Below are 19,013 nucleotides of genomic sequence, written 5' to 3'. Positions count from 1 at the left end.
AAGAAATATATTTATTATTTTTATAAAAAAGACTTTTCATTATTTATATTAATTTCCACAAAATTGAAATTTTATTTATAGAACAAAATTCTCCTTAAAATATCGGTATATATAAATAATTTTATATTTTATTAAAGGTTTAAATTTTTTTCTCGAAAAAATTTAATTCATACTTGATATAAAATTAATATTTATTTATTTCTTACTTTATTAATGTTTATTTATTTCTTACTTTATTAATATTTATTTATTTCTTACTTTATTAATGTTTATTTATTTCTTACTTTATTAATGTTTATTTAAATTTATCTTTTTAAACCACACCCCATTTAAATAAAAAAGAGTAATTTTTTATAAGTTCCTATATATTACACTTACGAAATTTTTTTTTAATTGATAAGACTAAATCTTCAGTTAAATACTCACAAAAGTATTTTGCACCTTGTGCTTTTCGAATTCATTCGGCTTATGAAAAATGTAATATGATAATATATGTGAGATATAAGTTGAAATTTTCAAATAAATAAATAATAAACTTGATCACTTTTTTTTTTTAAATTTTTATTATCAAGTTTTTGTTTCAAATATAATTTTAAAAAAAATTTCTAATTTTTTTTTTTTCTATAATCCTTTTTTTTATTTGATGACCAAATCAAAAATATGACTTACATGTAACTATAAATATCTGATGAACATTAGATTTCGATAAAGATTATATATTTTTACTTGAATTTTCTTAAATATAAAGAAATAAGTATGCGTATTTTTTTTTAACAATTATCTTTTTTATAGTTTAAATTTTAAATTTAAAATTCACAATTATTCTTTTTTATTTAAAAAAAAAAAGTAAATATAGATGTAATTACTTTTAAGATAATATGAGTTTTCATCATATGTTGAATTTCATTATTTTTAATATTTAATATTTTCTTATTTAAATAATTAGATATTCATAAAAACTGGCATTAAAAATAAGTGTTTCATTTTTTTTTTTTTTTTTTACGTGCATAATGTATATAGAAAAAAGGTATTTTAGTGCAATGCATTAAAATGTAAATATAAGGTGGAAAAAAAAAAAAGAATACATTTTTGTTTTTTGTTCTTAACAATTTTTTTCACAAAAACCCATGCATTTATCAATAATTTTAATTTATAAGGCATAATTAAAATAGAAGATATTTTATCACAGTATGAGAAAAATTTATTTCCTTGTTTTTTTAATATTTCCAACAAAAAAAAAAAAAAAAAGAAAAATATTAAAAAAAATAAGTAAAAATTGCTTTTCTTTTTCTAAATATATAAATAAATATAATTCATAAAAATAAAGTATACACTAAATTTTATTAAGAACACATTTCGTTATAGTAATCTTATTCTTTTCACGTTTTTTATTTCTTTATAGTTGGTAATTTTATTGCACACATCTTTATATTACAAGTGTTCTAGAAAAAACTTTTTTTAAAACTCAATATTAAAAATTATTAAGCAAATATATGAAAAAATATTTATATTACTAAATATATATATGCACTTTAATTAGTAAATAAATCTCGTATAAACTAGTAAAAAATGTACCTTGGTAAAATATCATTTATAAAGAATAAAAATGTAAAAAAAAAAAAACATAGAACTAAGTATATGAACACATAAGTTATCCCTTTTTAAAAGCATTAATTTAATATTATTAGAAATAGGAATTCATTATAAAATATAAAAAATGATAGAATTTTTTTTTTTTTTTGTAAAGTTTAATAAAAAAATACATTTGTTAATGAAAAAAATTTTATTTACATTTTAATTTACAATTTAAATAATTTTGTTTGCATATATACTTATTTTTATATATAAGGTTAAATTTCTTAAAAAAAAAAAAAACGTATATATATATATATATATATAATTATATATATTCTTTCCCATAAATACTTCGATATGTTCGTTTTTAATATCAGTAATAAAATGAATTACTAATAGCTTAAAGAATAAATGAAAAAAAAAAAAAAAAAAACAATTAGAAGAACAGTTCAAAAATAAGAAAATAGCAATTTTTAAAAAACTAAAGAAAAGTTTGTGCATAATAATTAAGTTCAAAAAAACAATTGGTGCAAAATAATTTAATCATTAATTTTGTATTTTTTTATATGTATCATAATGAAATTAAAGTAAAAAAAAATTGATCATAATTTTTTTTAATGCATCATATCATCACTTGTAAAATTAGAAAATAAAAATAGTCAAATAGGTTTTTCTAAGTACTTTTTTCATTTTTTCATATTGATATTTATGTATATGAATATATAATATTAATGAACGTTACAAAGGTTTCTTTTCATTTCTCAATGTATGAAGACAGTGTGCGATTTATAAAAAAAAAAAAAAAAAAAAAATATGCAAACATAAATTCTTATACATTTATAATTTTACATATATAAATGTATATTTAATAATTATTTTTTAATTTTTATAATATTTTTTATATTTTTAATATATATATTAAATCTTAATTTTTAAAATATAATTTTTTTCTATTTTTTTAAATTTCATCAATTTTTTTTTTTTTTTTTTTTTTTTTTTTTTTGTAAATAAATACTATTCTGTGTTTTATGAAAAAATATTTTCAATGCATTTCGCTATTTTTTTTTTTTTTTTTCATTGATATTTAAATTTAATGAAAATCTGATGCATATTTTTTTTTTATTATATATATATAGTATATAAAAAAAAAATTTTTTAATTTTATTGTGATATTTGATTTTTATTAAAATAATTTTTTCTTTTTTCTTTTATTTTTATTTTGAATAAAAAGAAGTCTTGAAAACTAATTAAAAGTATTATAATTCTGTGAAATTAAAAATTGTTTTTTTAAATAATTTAAAAAAAAGAAAAAAAAATGTCAGGAAAAGGACCAGCTCAAAAATCGCAAGCTGCAAAAAAAACTGCAGGAAAAACCTTGGGACCAAGGCATAAAAGAAAAAGAAGAACTGAATCTTTTTCGCTTTATATTTTTAAAGTTTTAAAACAAGTTCATCCAGAAACTGGTGTGACAAAAAAAAGTATGAATATTATGAATTCATTTATTAATGATATTTTTGACAGATTAGTTACTGAAGCAACTAGATTAATACGTTATAATAAAAAAAGAACATTGTCATCTCGTGAAATACAAACAGCTGTTAGATTGCTTTTACCTGGTGAATTATCAAAACATGCTGTATCAGAAGGAACTAAAGCTGTAACAAAATACACAACTAGTGGTGGTTAAATATATTGAAGAAATAGATATTTAAGAATATATATAAATATATATATATATATAAACTCTTATAAATAAATTATCATATTAAAAATAGAAATAGTAACACACGGAAAATTATCCTAACTATTGTAAAAAAAAAAAAAAAAAAAAAAAAAAAAAAAAAAAAAAAAAAAAAAAAAAAAAAAAAATAACCATAAATAAATCAAAATTAATAAAAAAAAAATATCATGATATATTTGAATATACATCATGGAAATTTAAAACAGTTTTTAAAAATTGTGGAATAAATTAATGAAAAATGTTTTTAAATGAGAGCTGACATTAATATTTTTTTTTTAATTTAGTTACATTTTTAAACACATGAGCATACATGTATATATATATATATATATATATATATATATATATATTTATATATATATAATGTACATATGTGCATTTATGTTTTAGTGCTTATAGTAATATAAAACAAACAGATTTAAAAAGAATAAAAAAAAAAATTAATAATAAAATTAAAAAAAATAAGTATCCATAAAAGTTGTTATAGAACATTTGCATATGTCTTTTTTTTTCTTTCTCTTTTTTTTTAATTATCGAATATATATCAAAGATAAATATAAAAACACATTAAACATTTAAAGTTCATTATAAACCGTATTTAGTTTTATTTTTTTTTTTTATTTTGATCTAACTAGAAAAATATTAATATAAAAAGTTGAAAGGAAAAAAAAACTGTTGTTAATATACTTCGTAATATATATTTTTAAAGTGTATGCTTTAAAAATATTAATTTTATTTGTTGTTTGACAAATTTAGATATAAATTATTTTAAAAAATGTATTCCTATATTTTATAATTTTCTTTTTAAACTTTTTATTTAAAGAGTTTATTATTAAAATTAAATAATATTAATTTTTCTGGGGCTTTTAAGTGAAAATTATAATTTTTTTTTTTTTCTTTTTTTATTTGCCTTTTAATATATTATATAAACTTTAAAATAATCCCTTTTTTTTCTATATTTTATAATAAATTTAATATTAATAAATCGTAGCAATTTAAATGTGAATGCCATGAAACAATAACATTTAACATAAGAAGAAAAGGATTTTGATAATACATAATTAAAAAACAAGTTAAAAAAATAATATACTATTATTTTTAGTTTTTAAAAGATATAATTCCTAAAAATTTATGTGTTTAAAATGATTCAAAATTAATCAATATGCCAATTTATTCAGGTTTTAATTATAAAATTTTAAACGCTATAAATTTCTATAATTTCCATGTAATATGTATTCATTTAAGATTAATATTTATAAAGTGATACCATATATATATATGTATGTAAAAATATCTTTTTATGAGATAGCTAACCATTTACATAAGAAGATTTCATATATAATTATTCATAAATTTATACATAAATATAATTTATATACAAATAATGTTGCAATTTTTTTTAAAATAACAACTTTTAAAAACAAATGCCATATGAAATATATAAAAAAGTTAAGAATACATATAAACATAATTTTAAAATGTAATTATAAAAGGAAAAAAATATATTTTATTTTTTATATACAAAAAATAATACTATGAAAATATTAAAAAAATATAGCAAAAAAAAAAAAAAAAACAGATACATTTATTACAAAAATAATATATATAAACACTTAATTTCAAAACAATAGAATTAATTATAATAAAAATTAAAAAAAAAAATTTATTATTCGTTACATAATATACCTTTATTTAAAAAAAAGAAAAAAAAATTTATAAAATACTTTATTAAAAATAATAATTATATTTATTTCCATAACTTTCTTTTTAATACAATTTAATTTAAATGTTCTTTTACTTATAAACAATTATTTTTATTTTAATATTTCATAATTTCATAAAAAAAAAAATTAAGCATTTTTTTTTTTGTAGTATTTTTCTTTTAAAGCATGCTTATTGTAAAAGTTAAAAAAAAATTAAATATATAAATATTTAGAAAAAGAATATATATTTTTTTAAAATTATAATATATAATAGTATTTATGAATGTTTAATAACATCATCTATATAAATCCATTATAAAGTTTTATATATGGAGAAAATACTGAAATGTATATTTATTTTCTCAGAGAAAATAAATTTTTTTTTTTTTATATTTTATTTTAATTGTACATTTAGTTTGTATTTAAATATTTTTAATTAATATTTCATCTATTATAAAAATAATTACATATATATATATATATATATTATTTATTTAAATTACATAATATTTTATTTATTTTAATTTTATAATATTTAATTTTTTTTAATAATTTTTTTATTTTATCATATCAATTATATTTAAATTTTAGTTAATCTTTTAAAAAGAGTAGAGAAGAATGTACAAAGATCTACACATTATAGAAAAATGCATGTACATTATCTTAATTTTTTAAATATATGCTTGTATAATTAGTGAAAAATTTTTAAAGTAATCAATTTAATTTACATGTTCATCTATTTTAAAATGCAGATTAATTAAAAATTTTTAAAATAAGAAAAAATTATTATTTTCGAAATATTAGGATTTTTTTTTTTTTTCAATGGAAACACAAAATTAAGAATGTATTTACATATGAATTATGTGTGAATATAAAGAAAAAAATTATTAAAAAAAAAAAAAATAAAATAAATAATAAAATAATTTTTGTTTTATTTAAATTAATACATGGTTATTACAGAATTTATATATTTAAAAATAATTTTTGTAAAAATAAACTATATATTTAAAAATAAAAAAAAAAATAGTTTATAACAAAAAATTAGAAATATTAACCAAAAAAATATATGGGTCATAGAAATAGAAATTCAATATGCATTCTATGTTTATAATTTAAAATGAAACATATAATCCAATATACCTAGTAATTTATTTTATTTTATTTTATTTTTTTTATAAATGTATATTATTTTCTATGATTTTTATTGTATCCAAAAATGAGGAAATATAAATAATTAATTTTATAATTATAATAATAAAGAATCATTGTATATAATATATAAATACATTATTATACACATATATATCAATATTTATGTATAACATATTAATATATACATATATATATATATGTATTAATAAAAAACTCTAAATATATAAAATTTCAAGGTATTATTATTAAAAGTATGAAATATTTTTGATGCTTCTTTCGTATCATTTATACATTCTATAAAGTTAACTATTTTATATGCGCTTAATTTTATTATTTTTTAAAGTTTTTATTAAGTTTATTTTAAAAAATTTTCTGTTTTATAGTTTATACTTTTATAATATTATTTAGATAATTTTATATTTAAAAATAAATAGTAAATTGAGAAAAAAATTAGTTACTTTCAACTGGAATTAATTACAAAAAAAAAAAAAAAAAATAAAAAAAAAAATAAAAAAAAAAAAAAATAAATAATAATAAAAGAATTAAAGAGATATTATATTGATAAAACGAAAGGAGTAAAAAAAAAAAAAAAAAAAAATGAAAAATTAATTCTTTTATTACAAAATTTATTTTTGTATATATGAAAATAATGTATTATGGACATTAAGAATCATATTTATATTTTTTCATTAATATACTTTTTTTTTTTTTTTTTTTTTATTTATTAATAATTAAAAATGGGAAAAGATATATACATATATAATAATTTAATTTTTTTAAATAATTCATATAATAATACATATAATATTTATAAGAATTTTAAATATATAAAGGTAATTCATTTTAAACAAAAAAAAAATATATATTTGTAATTTATTTTTTGTTGTTTTATAAATATATATGTATGCGTACATATATATGCTTTTGTTTGTTTTATTCTAATTTTTAATATTATAAAGAGTTATTTTTGGAATAATTCCATTTTAAACATACTTTAAAAAAAAAAAAAAAAAAAAATACATGAAAATATGAGCAACGTAAAAAAAAAAATATTTATATATATGTAATTAATAGATAGTAATATTATTGTAATATTTAAGTATAGACCTTTTTATCACTTTTATTATATATATTTAAAATTTTTATGCTATTGTGTACTATTTGTAGGTTTTTAATGTATTATATATTCTAATTTTATTAACGCTTGACATGTGAAATATTATATATATATATGTATATAATTTATACTTTTATAATTTTTATGCTTGTTAAATATTAAATAATTATGAAAATTTTAGACTTTTAAATAGATCGATAAGCTGAAATTATCAAGGCCACAAAAAAAAAAAAAAAATTATGCTTATATTTATATTCTTAAAATAGGCTTTTTCCTTTTTTTTTTTTTTTATGTAAAAGTGTAATTTAAAATTATTATTATAAAGTGAAAATAAATAATTATTTTTGTTGTAATAAAATTTTAATTTTTTAATTTTGCTAACATGAATTTATTTCATCTTGATAAAAAAGAAAAATACAGTATAGAGCATTATATGGGAAAACAAAGAAATAACTTTTTAATATTAAAAGATAAGAATAAAAAATTTGAAGATAAAATTAATAAAAATAAAACAAAGAATTTTAAAAAATATAATATATATAATACAAAAAATTTAAATTGTCATAAATTTTTTTTTAATTCTTCAAAAACTGAAAGTGAAATGAATAAAAATAAATCAAAAAAAAAAATTAAAATGATGGGTATAAAGAATAAGCAAACTATTGGTAACTGTATTTATAGAAAAAATTTTGAAGACTCAAAATTAAATGCAAAAAAAAATAATAAAAGTAAGAAATATAAAAGAGTAGAAAAGTCAGGTAACTATTTTCCATATGATATAAATTCAGATTCGTGTGATACTTACAATAAAAGTGAAGTTATAGATAATAAAAATTATAAATTAAAATTTAAAAAATCTTTTGAAAAAAATAAATTAAATAATGAACATACAAAAAAGAATATTTTATCTAATAAATTAAATAGTAAAAATATTGAATTAAAGTTTGAAAGCTCGGAAAATGATAAATTATCTAATATTTCCTATTATCATAATATTGAATTAAAAGATAAAAAAATTCAAAATGATAATTTATCTCATAATTTAAATTACGAAAATGTAGAGTCAAAAAATCAAAATGATCAAAATGATCAAAATGATCAAAATGTTAATTTATCTGATTCAAATTATAATATTGTAGATTTAAAACTTGAAGATAGTAGAAATGTTGGCTTATCTATTAAATTAAATAAAAATAATATTGATTTAAAATATGAACAAATTGAAAATACAAATTTATCAAACATTATGGGTTATGAAAGTGTAGGATTAAAACTTGAAAATACAGAAAATATTGATTCATCTAAAAACTTAGATGATATATTAGAAAAAGAAAATTGTGAATTTTCAAAATATACATTTGATAAATGTTTAAATGAAGAGGATTTAAAAAAAAATGATATATTTAATAATAATACTGTAGATAATAATATACTTAAAAATAAATTAAGTGAAAATGAGTACATAATTGAAAATGAGGAAAATAAATGTGAACATGTAAGTTTTTATAATACACAAAATATAAATGGCAGTAATTTTAGTAATTATATTTTACGTCATGAAAAAAATTATGATTTTAATAATAATTTAAATCAAAGTAATAATAACTATAATGCTAATTCTAATATTAATAATTTAAATTATAAAATGAATAATATGAATGAAGAAAATCATCTAAAAAATATTAATGAAATCAATAATATAAAAAAATTAAATAGTTGTAATGAAGTGAATAATTTAGATGAAATAAATACATATAATAATATAAATAACTTAAAGGAAATAAAAAGTGATGGAAGAATAAATAATTTTAGTTGTAACAAGAAAGTAAACTATGTAAATTATTCAGACAAACATATAAACAATGAGAACCAAAATAATAATTTTATGAATAATGATTTCTTTAATCAGAATATTCCACATGAAGATAATGAAGTTAACGGAAATATGAAGAATATTAACAATATAAGTAATTATAATAAATATATTCATCATACAAATAATCAATATTTTAAAATTGTGGAAAATAAAATAGGCAAAGGGAACATAAATTGTGCAAGAAAAAATGATTTGAAAAATGATTCTATTACAATGGAAGAAGGAAATGATAATATGATATATAAAGATGAATTTATTCACGAAAATGTTAAAGATGAAAGATACATAGAGAAAATGAAAAATATAAACATGAATTTAAAGAGGTTTAAACTAAATAAGGATGACATTAATATTTTAGAAAAATCACGAAATATAAGTGAACAAAATGATAAAGATATGTTTTTCTCTGATCCTTATAATACTATTAATGATATAAAGAGCGAAATAGAAGATAATATTTATTGTGATAAATATGATGAAAAAACATTGGGTAATATGAAAAGTGAAATGAAAGGAAATTATATATGCCCAATAGATACATCAAACAGTGAGAACGTTTGTGAAGTAAATGATTTTTCAAAAAAGAATTGTTGTATTTCGGTAGATTTTAATAATTTGAATTATATGAAAAACAACTATATAGAGAATGCCTGTGATAGTAGTATGTATGAACTTACAGATTATTATAATCATAATTTTATAAATGGTGAAAATGATAATAAATTAAACACTTATCATTCTACAAATAATTTATCTGCTAAAAATACAAACAATAGTGATGATTTAAAAACAGAAATAGACTATAATAAGAATATAGAAACACAGAATAGTAATAGTAAAAATGAAAAACGTATAAAAAAGTGTAATAATTTATGTAATGATAACTTTAATGATGATTATAATAATAACAATTTAAATTTTATGAATGAAAATGAAAATAATAACTATAATACAGATGAATATGATACAGAAATTGAAGAAATGAAATTAAAAAAAAAGGAATTTAAAAAAATGATTCTAAATAATAAATCTGAATTTACAACAATAAATGAAAATGATGAATTATATAAGACAGTTTTATACATTGAAAAAAAAAATAAAAAAATACTAAAAATGAGAAGATCATTAAGGAGAAAAAGGAAATTAAAAAGATTGGTAAGTTTAGATAAGGATAATGAATCTCCAAGTAAGAATATTAATAATGATATAACATATAACCAAAACACAGTTGCAAAAAATGAAGAATTTACGCAAATATTAGATAATAAAAATGAAGGTACAAGAAATAAGAATATTTTAGAAGATAATATGATGAAACAAAAGGACATAAATAATAATTATTGTAGTAGTAATAATAATATTGTCAAAAATAATATGGAAATCGAAAAAAGTTCTACTGTTTTTACTAATCATGATAATAATAATTTCGTTAATAAAATAAAAATGAATGAAAAAATTATACATGAAAAAGATGTTAATAATAAAGAAAATTATGAAAACAGAAATTTATTAAATTCTTCAAGTGGAGACATTGTAGAAAATAATAATGTAAATTACATAACGGATAAAAATTATAAAAAAAAAAATACTAGCTATGAGCCAAAAAAAAGTACAGAAAGAAAATATAAAAAGTTAAAAAGTAATGGTAGTTTAAATAAATATAAGATCATAGATGAAAATAAATTAAACAATAATATCAACTTACAAGATAAATACTATACAAATAATTATCATTCATCTGTTTCAATTTTAAAAAAATACGAAAAAAGTGATTCAGAACAAGGAAAAAATAATAACATTGAAAAATATACTGTTTATAGAGAAAATGAATTTTTATATGAACATTTAAATGATATGGGAATTAGTAATTATGATATAAAAGAAGAAAAAAAAAAAAACATCTCTGTTAAATTATGTAATAATAACGATATTGTTGAACCTTTCGCATCATATGAAGAAAATTTACGAGATGAATCAAACGATAATTATGAAGAAAATAATGAAATAATAAATAAAAGTAACAATATTGGAAAAATAAAAATGTCTAGAAGAACATTAAGAGATAGAAAAGAAAAAAGTAAGAAAGATGATGATTACATTTACGATGATGAAATATTTAATGAAAAAATTAAAAAAAGAAGAAATAAATTTAAAAATAAAAATACATTAAAAAAAAATAGAAAATTTTGCGAAAATAAATTTGATTTCGATATTACAAATTCACAAAATATATTAGAGAATAATGAAACATTAGATAATGACCAAGAGAAAATAAATGAACAAAAAAAATTTTTAACAGATAACCTTGAATTAATTAATGAGTATTTAAAACAAAATAAATTGAACGAAAATGTAAGTAAAGAAAATAATGAAGAAAAAGAAAAAGATAATTTATCCAATAAGAGAAATGATATATTAATAAATAAAGATCTAAAAAATATATCAAGTGGTAATTTATTAGATGCAGATTCTAATACAAATATTTATAATGAAGCAAATGGTAATCTAATGAATATAAAAAAGGATAGTATAATACAAATTATAAATAGCAATTTATTAGGTGTAAAAAGCATTGATTCATCTAATCAGAGAAATGAAATAGATTTTAAATCTAAAAGAAAGCAAAAAAGAAGTGTAAAAATATATAGAGTTCATAAAAATAGAACAGAAACTCCATTAGAAAAAAAATTGAGAATAAAAATTTGTTTAGAAGATTACTATAAAAGAAATAAAGAAATATATAATAATATTAATACATTGTCTTCTATAAATGATATTAATTTACCATCCATTGAAGATGAAAATTTTAATGATAATTTAACAATTCTTCTAAAAAAGAAAAAAAAAAATTTAATATGCTCAAACTGCTTATACGCTTATAAAGTTCAAATAAGTAAGAGAAACGATTTTATTGATAAGAATGAAACAGAAGACAATATGAAATGTAATGAAATGAAAGAAAAGAAAATCGAAAAAATCAAAGCAACTAAAAAAAGATATAACAAGAAAAATAAAGATAAAGGAGAGGATAGTAAAGATATAAATGATAGCAATCATGAAGTAGAAGAGGATATTAATTTACATGAGAAAAATAAAAATGAAAAATATATGGATATTAATTCATACAAAGAATTAGTTGAGAAAAATATTTTAGCAGAAAATTATTGTAAGATAACATTTTATTGTTTATGTGGTTATTTTAAATATATTAAAGAAGATGATGAATGGAAGCAAATTATAAATTGTTATTATGATGAAAAGGAAGAACTAAAACCAAAAGCTCCATATATTTTTTGTATCAAATGTAAGGAATTGTTAATAACTAATAGATTTCTTGATAAGGATAAAACAAAAATTATAATGATATGTGAATGTGGAAGTAGAAATTATGATAGAGTTAATTTCTTCTGGGTTAGGAGAGGAAACATAAAACAAAGAAAGGCACCACAAATATTATGCGAAGAATGTCATTCAAAAATGTGGGTTCACACATGGCTAGATGATATTGGATCCAAAGTTAAATTATTATGTAAATGTGGTTTTAAAAATTTCCTTAAAAAAAATAACAGTTGGGTTAGAAGTCCAAGATGGAAAAAACCTGTTCCATTAATAATTTGTAATTCATGTCAACAGAAAATGTATATGAGTCAATGGTTAAATAATGATGGAACAAAAGTTAAAATGAAATGTGAATGTGGATGGAAAACTTTGATTAAAGAAGGAAACACATGGGTAAGAAGTGAATGGTCAAAAAAATTATTATGTCTAAGATTAGTAAAAAACCCACATTTACTGCAAAAAAAATATAATATTCATTCTAGAAGAAAAAATAAATCAGTTAAAAATGATTCATCAGATGGAAATAATAATTTTGTTCTTAAAAATGAAACATCTGTTTCTATGAATGGGTCAAACAATAATGAAGTGATTGAAGATGAGTTAAATAATACTTTAACTAATTGTATTAAAAAGGATAAGAATTATAATGGTAAAATAAAGAAAACTAAATCCTTAAAAAATACTGCACAAAATGAAGAACCATTAATACAAGATGAAAATTTTGTAAACAATAATAGTGTTATTGATATGAGAAGTTCATCTAATGTAGATATTAATGAAAATGAAAAAATTGATCAAAGAAATTCACATGACGAAATTTTATTGAATCAAAGGGATAAATTATTTAATAAAAAAGATAATAATATAAGCAAGATAGAAAATTACATAAATTTTAAACAGAATGATTATAATAATTTAAGTAAGAAATGCGATTATAATAGTAATTCAGAAGAAAATGAAACAACTATAGGTTCATACAGTATTGTGAATAACCAAGAAAAATGTATGGTTACAAATCAAACTTATGATACGACTAAATATGAACAAGAAAATATTAAAACAAATATAGGAAAAAATATACTATGGGAAGAGAGAAATTTTGAATTAAATTCAAATGATAATAATAAAAGATCAATTGAATCAACATTTGATGAAAATAAAGATAAGGAAAATAATAATGTTTTTACTGAAAAATTAAAAAACTCAGAGAGTTATCCTTGTTCATTAATATGTGATGGAAATACTTCAAACAGTAGGAGATACGAAATGCATCAAACACAAGATAGAATAAATAATATTAATGAAAATTCCCTTATTGAAACTATAAATAATAATGATAACCTGAATCAAAACAGTGATGAATTAAATAAAAATTCCATAAATAGAAATTCAGCATATGATTTTTATAATATGAAAAATATGAATAGTGAAGATAAAGGAAATAACGATTTCAATAAAATGTACTTTGAAAACTCTTATTACTATGTTAATAATTACTATGATCGTTATGACAAAAATTATTACAATCAAAACATTCCTTTTAATGAAAATAATTATAACGAAAATAATGATGTAAATGTAAATTTTTATGAAAATTTTATACCTAATAATCAATTTCACCTTAATAATAATTATGCAGTAAATTATAATATTAACACATCGTTAGAATCTTTTCATGATAAGAAATATGTTAAAAATGACGTTCTATCACCACAATCTTATGATAAAAAGAAATTTATATTAGAAAACATCAAAAAGTTTGATAATAACATAAATGAAATTGATGTAAATTCTATTTTAGAAAATTTAGATGAAGAAATGTTAATTGAAACATTTATTGAAAATTTAATCGATAAAAATGAAATAGAAAAAAATAAGATGAATGATAATGAAGTTAATATAAATGAAATGTATCAAAATAAAATGTATCAAGATAGTATGTGTAATTATGAAATTTATCAGAATGTAATTAATCAAAATGAAATTTATCAAAATGAAATTTATCCAAATGGAATATATCAAAATGGAATTTATCCGAATGAGCTTTATCAAAATGAATTTTATCAAAACATAATTGAAAATACATTTAATAAAAATGAAATCAATAAAAACAATATTGATGAAAGTGAAGTTAATAAAAGTGAAATAAATCCAAATGAAATTAACCAAGGTAATGAAATTAATCAAAATTTAATTGATAATATAATAGATAAAAATGAAATAAATAAAAATGAAATTAATCAAAATTTAATTGATAATTTAATGGATAAAAATGAAATCAATAAAAATATTATTAATAAAAATGAAAACAATGGGCATTTTAATTCAGATAAGATAAATAAAAATGATATAGATAGAAGTTTAATTGACAAAAATTCAAGAGACAAAAACTCAGCTGATGAAAATATGCTAAAAGAAAACTTAACGAATGATATAAATAACAGTAATTATTCAAACAATTACAAATTTGCGAATGATTTGAAAACAAAAGAAAAATATAATAATGAAGTGAATAGAAATATTGAAGGAAATGTAAGTTTAAAAAATGTTAACAATCATGAAATAAATAGTAATGATATGTGTAATAATAATGTGGAAAATGCTGATATGAAAAATTTTGAAAACAACTATTATAAAAATAGTAATAATGAAAAAAAAAAGAAAAGTGATAATATATTAAATAACTGCAATTTTCAAGAAGAGTCGCAATATTTTAATAATGAATTTAAAAATATCATTGATCATATATTTTCTGATAAAAATATAGAAAATGAAACTTTTAATGATTATGTTAAAAATGTAGCATATAATTTTTGTAAGAGTTTAAATAAAAACGACAATGTACAAAATAACAAGGAAGAATGTAATACAAATACTTGTGAAGAGGATAAAACATATCTAAAAGAAGATAAAATAGATGAAGAAATGAAGAATTATAAAGATTTATCATTTTCAATTAATGATCACGCAAATTCCTTTATACCAAACAATTTTTGTAATGAATTTAATTTTTATGAAAACATCATGAATTTACAAAAACTAAATGGAGAAATGGAAAATGATTTGTCTTCTTATAAATCACATATAAATGACATTACACCAGAAAAACATGATTTAAATGAAATGCATGCTGATTATAATTTTAATTCAGATAACGAAGAAAAAATATGTTCTCATGAAAAAAAATATAAAATAAATGATTTTATAACCATATGTAAAAATTGTCATGAATATATAAATCATATTGATTATAAAATGTTATCATCAAATAATTTAGAAACAGAAATAGTTAATAAAATGAATATTGATGAGGAAAATACAATACAAGATAATGACTTAAAGAATTATGATGAGTCTGTTAGTGAAAAAAAAGAAATAAAAACTTATAATGAAAATGCATATAATTCATTAAAAATGGAAAATAATATTTCTTTAAATTACATACAAAATCAAAATGAATGCAACAATAATTATTCAGGTAATAATTCAAATCAAAGTTATAATAACAATTTTTCATCTATTGAAAATATGGAGGAAATAAATCATATTTATAATCAATATTGTGATTTTTACATTAATAATTCTATTATAGATGATGTTCATATAAAAAATAATTATTTGGGTAACTTTTTTTTTCAAGAACAAAATAACTATTCTTCTAATAGCGAACATTTTACTAATAATCAGACTCCTATAAAAAATGAAAATTTTTATTTCAGTGAAGATAACAACTACTTAAGTGACTCTACCAACTATATTAATACCAAAAATTTTTCTAATAAAGAAGTTTCATCGAAAGATAATTCATACAAAGAAAATAATTCTAATGATAATAATAATTGTGATGATAATTATCAAGAAAATTATTCTAATTATATTAATTCTGAGTGTAATAACAATTCATGTTATAATATTATACATATATAATAAAATCAACATAATTATAAAAAGAATCGAAATATTATTGATATCCATATTAATATTAACAAGAAAAAAAAAAAAAAAAAAAGAAAAATATTTAACAAAATTTTAAAAAAAAATAATAAAAAAAAATTCTAATGAAAAAATCTTATTACAATTTGTTTGATTAAACTTTTAAATGTTTTTATTATCCTAAAAATATAAATGATTTATATTACATTTTTATTATATTGCAAATATACATTTTTATTAAATTTATTAATTTTTAATAGAATTTTATCATTATATGAAAAAAAAAAAAAAAAAAAAAAATAGTATAAGTATAAAAAATAAAAATATTTTTAATCTCTTCATTGAAAAACATTACTTATTTTTAAAGATATGAATTTTATCAAAACTTCATTAAAAGTACTAAAAATAAATACACATTTTTTATATTATATTTTTACTAAAGTATAAGTCTATAAGCTTTTAAGTATTATACTTTGTAACCCTCATAAAACATTTTTATTTGAATAAAATTATATGTTATTTTTAAAACTTTGTCTATATATGTTTTTTTTATTTACAAAATTAAAACTTTATGAATAAAGCTCTATTTTTAAATTAGTTATTTTTATATAAATAAAAAGGAACTAGAAAAAAAAATTCAGAATTATAAAAATTGATAGACTTATTAATAATGTTTTAATTTGCAAAAAATATAAATCCTATATATTGAAATTTTTTATATATATTAATTTTTAATTTATATAGAAATATACTTTGTATTTTTTATTATAATTATATCATATTTTTTTATTAGATAAAAATTCTTACATAAAGTTATAATTTAAAAATTACCAAAATGTTTAACTTTTTATAATAATTTTTATTTTCTTCTATTATAATTTTTTAAATATATCTCATAAAATTTTATTTTATAAAATTTCCTTTTAAAATTTTATGCAACACAGCAATTTTAACTGTAATGAAAAAATGTACAATTTTGTTTTCTATGTAAAAATATTTTATATTCAATTTAAATAATTATTTTATAATTTTTCAAAAAAAATTTATATAAAGAATATTAATCATATGTACTTAAAAAAAAAAAAAAAAAAAAAAAAAAATTTTTTGTATATAATAAAAATATAATAAATGTTCTAAACAAATGAAAAAAAAAATTATATTTTTAACATTGAAACATAAATATATATATATTTGAAATTGTGAAAGATGAACGAAGAAAAAAATATAGCTAACATGGAAGAGAATAATTGTAAGGAATATAAAAAGACAAATGAAAATGACAGTAATAAAGAATATATAAAAAAATGTTATAATAATATAGATATGAATGAAAAAAAGGAAGAAAACAATGATAAAACAACTAAAAAAAAAAATATTTTAAATGAAAAAGAAAATAATGAAATAAGTGATAACTATATTAGATATTTAGAATGTATTAAAAACAACTGGTCATCATCTCAAGCGTCAAAAATTTTGAATAAAAAATTAATAAAATATATATCTGAAAGGTTCTTATACATGTCTAGTTCATTAAAAGTACGAGTATTAACTAGCTTTTTTTATCTTACTGATAAATTAAGAATAGAAAGTGAAAAATATTTATTATTAATTGCAGCAAATGGAGAAATAGATGGAAATGGATGGGTAAAAAAATTTAGTAGAATTTTAAAGCCATTTATTAAAACAGGAATAATAGATATTAAGGAAATAGATAGTCAAACAATGCATAGAATTTTAAATTTTATTGACCAAAATAATGGTAGTAATTATAATAATAAAAATAATAAATATTATTTTCACGATAAAAAAGAATTAGAACATATACATATGTGCGATCCAATAAATGAGTTAAAAAATTTAGAAAACAAAAATATTATACATCTAGATGAATATAAAATGTTTACTCCATCAAAAAATTTTGACTGTCTCCTATCATCGGTAATTAATTAACATACATCCTTTCTTTTTAATAGAATACAAAAAAAATTTTTAATTTTACTTCTTTTTTTATATTTTTATTTGTATATTTTAAAATGATATATATTATTTAAATATTACTATATACATATATTTATTTGTTTTTTTTTTTTTTTTTTTCTTTTTTTTATCTATATCACTGTACTGTATAAAGTAGTTATATTAATCTTTTCTTTTTTCATTCACACATTATTATGAATAAATAAAATTGTTTTATTTTTTAGATTATTAAAAAAGGGATCAATGAATTTAAAAAATGATAATTGTACCTTTTTATAATGGATGATATACTATTAAGCTCTTTTTATGATTTATTATCCTCAAAAACTTAATTTTTCTAATACTTAGATTATGATTTTTTTTGATTTTTTTTTTTTTTTTTTTCATTTTTCCTTATTTGTGTTGTTGTTACACGAAATATATATCGTTTATTTTAATTTTTTTTTTTTTTTTCTCTTGATATTTAAATTACTAAATTTTTTTTGTTACATGTATTCTTTTAATATTAAAAAAAAAAAAATTTTTTAAATCATCTTAAAAAAAAATATATTTTTTATTTTATATCTTACAACTGAAACTTAAAATGTTCCATTATAAAAA

At 16.9% G+C, this 19,013-nt stretch overlaps 3 protein-coding genes across 3 annotated transcripts; all 3 read left to right on the top strand.

The window, feature by feature from the left end:
* Positions 1-2,890: 2,890 nt before the first annotated feature.
* Positions 2,891-3,262, top strand: PGAL8A_00518600 (histone H2B variant, putative; the record flags this gene model as incomplete). The annotated part of the gene is made up of 1 exon (XM_028674019.1): positions 2,891-3,262. One exon carries the CDS (start codon positions 2,891-2,893, stop codon positions 3,260-3,262), a length of 372 nt encoding a protein of 123 aa, XP_028530414.1.
* A 4,408-nt stretch (positions 3,263-7,670) lies between these two features.
* Positions 7,671-16,430, top strand: PGAL8A_00518500 (conserved Plasmodium protein, unknown function; the record flags this gene model as incomplete). The annotated part of the gene is made up of 1 exon (XM_028674018.1): positions 7,671-16,430. One exon carries the CDS (start codon positions 7,671-7,673, stop codon positions 16,428-16,430), a length of 8,760 nt encoding a protein of 2,919 aa, XP_028530413.1.
* Positions 16,431-17,642: 1,212 nt separating this feature from the next.
* Positions 17,643-18,673, top strand: PGAL8A_00518400 (conserved Plasmodium protein, unknown function; the record flags this gene model as incomplete). The annotated part of the gene is made up of 2 exons (XM_028674017.1): positions 17,643-18,374; positions 18,638-18,673. The coding sequence occupies 2 exons, from the start codon at positions 17,643-17,645 to the stop codon at positions 18,671-18,673; spliced, it is 768 nt and encodes a 255-aa protein (XP_028530412.1).
* Positions 18,674-19,013: the final 340 nt, after the last annotated feature.

This window comes from Plasmodium gallinaceum (assembly GCF_900005855.1).
Source record: "Plasmodium gallinaceum strain 8A genome assembly, contig: PGAL8A_v1_152, whole genome shotgun sequence".
Classification (NCBI taxonomy): domain Eukaryota; phylum Apicomplexa; class Aconoidasida; order Haemosporida; family Plasmodiidae; genus Plasmodium; species Plasmodium gallinaceum.
This window is presented reverse-complemented; position numbering and strand designations above follow the sequence as displayed.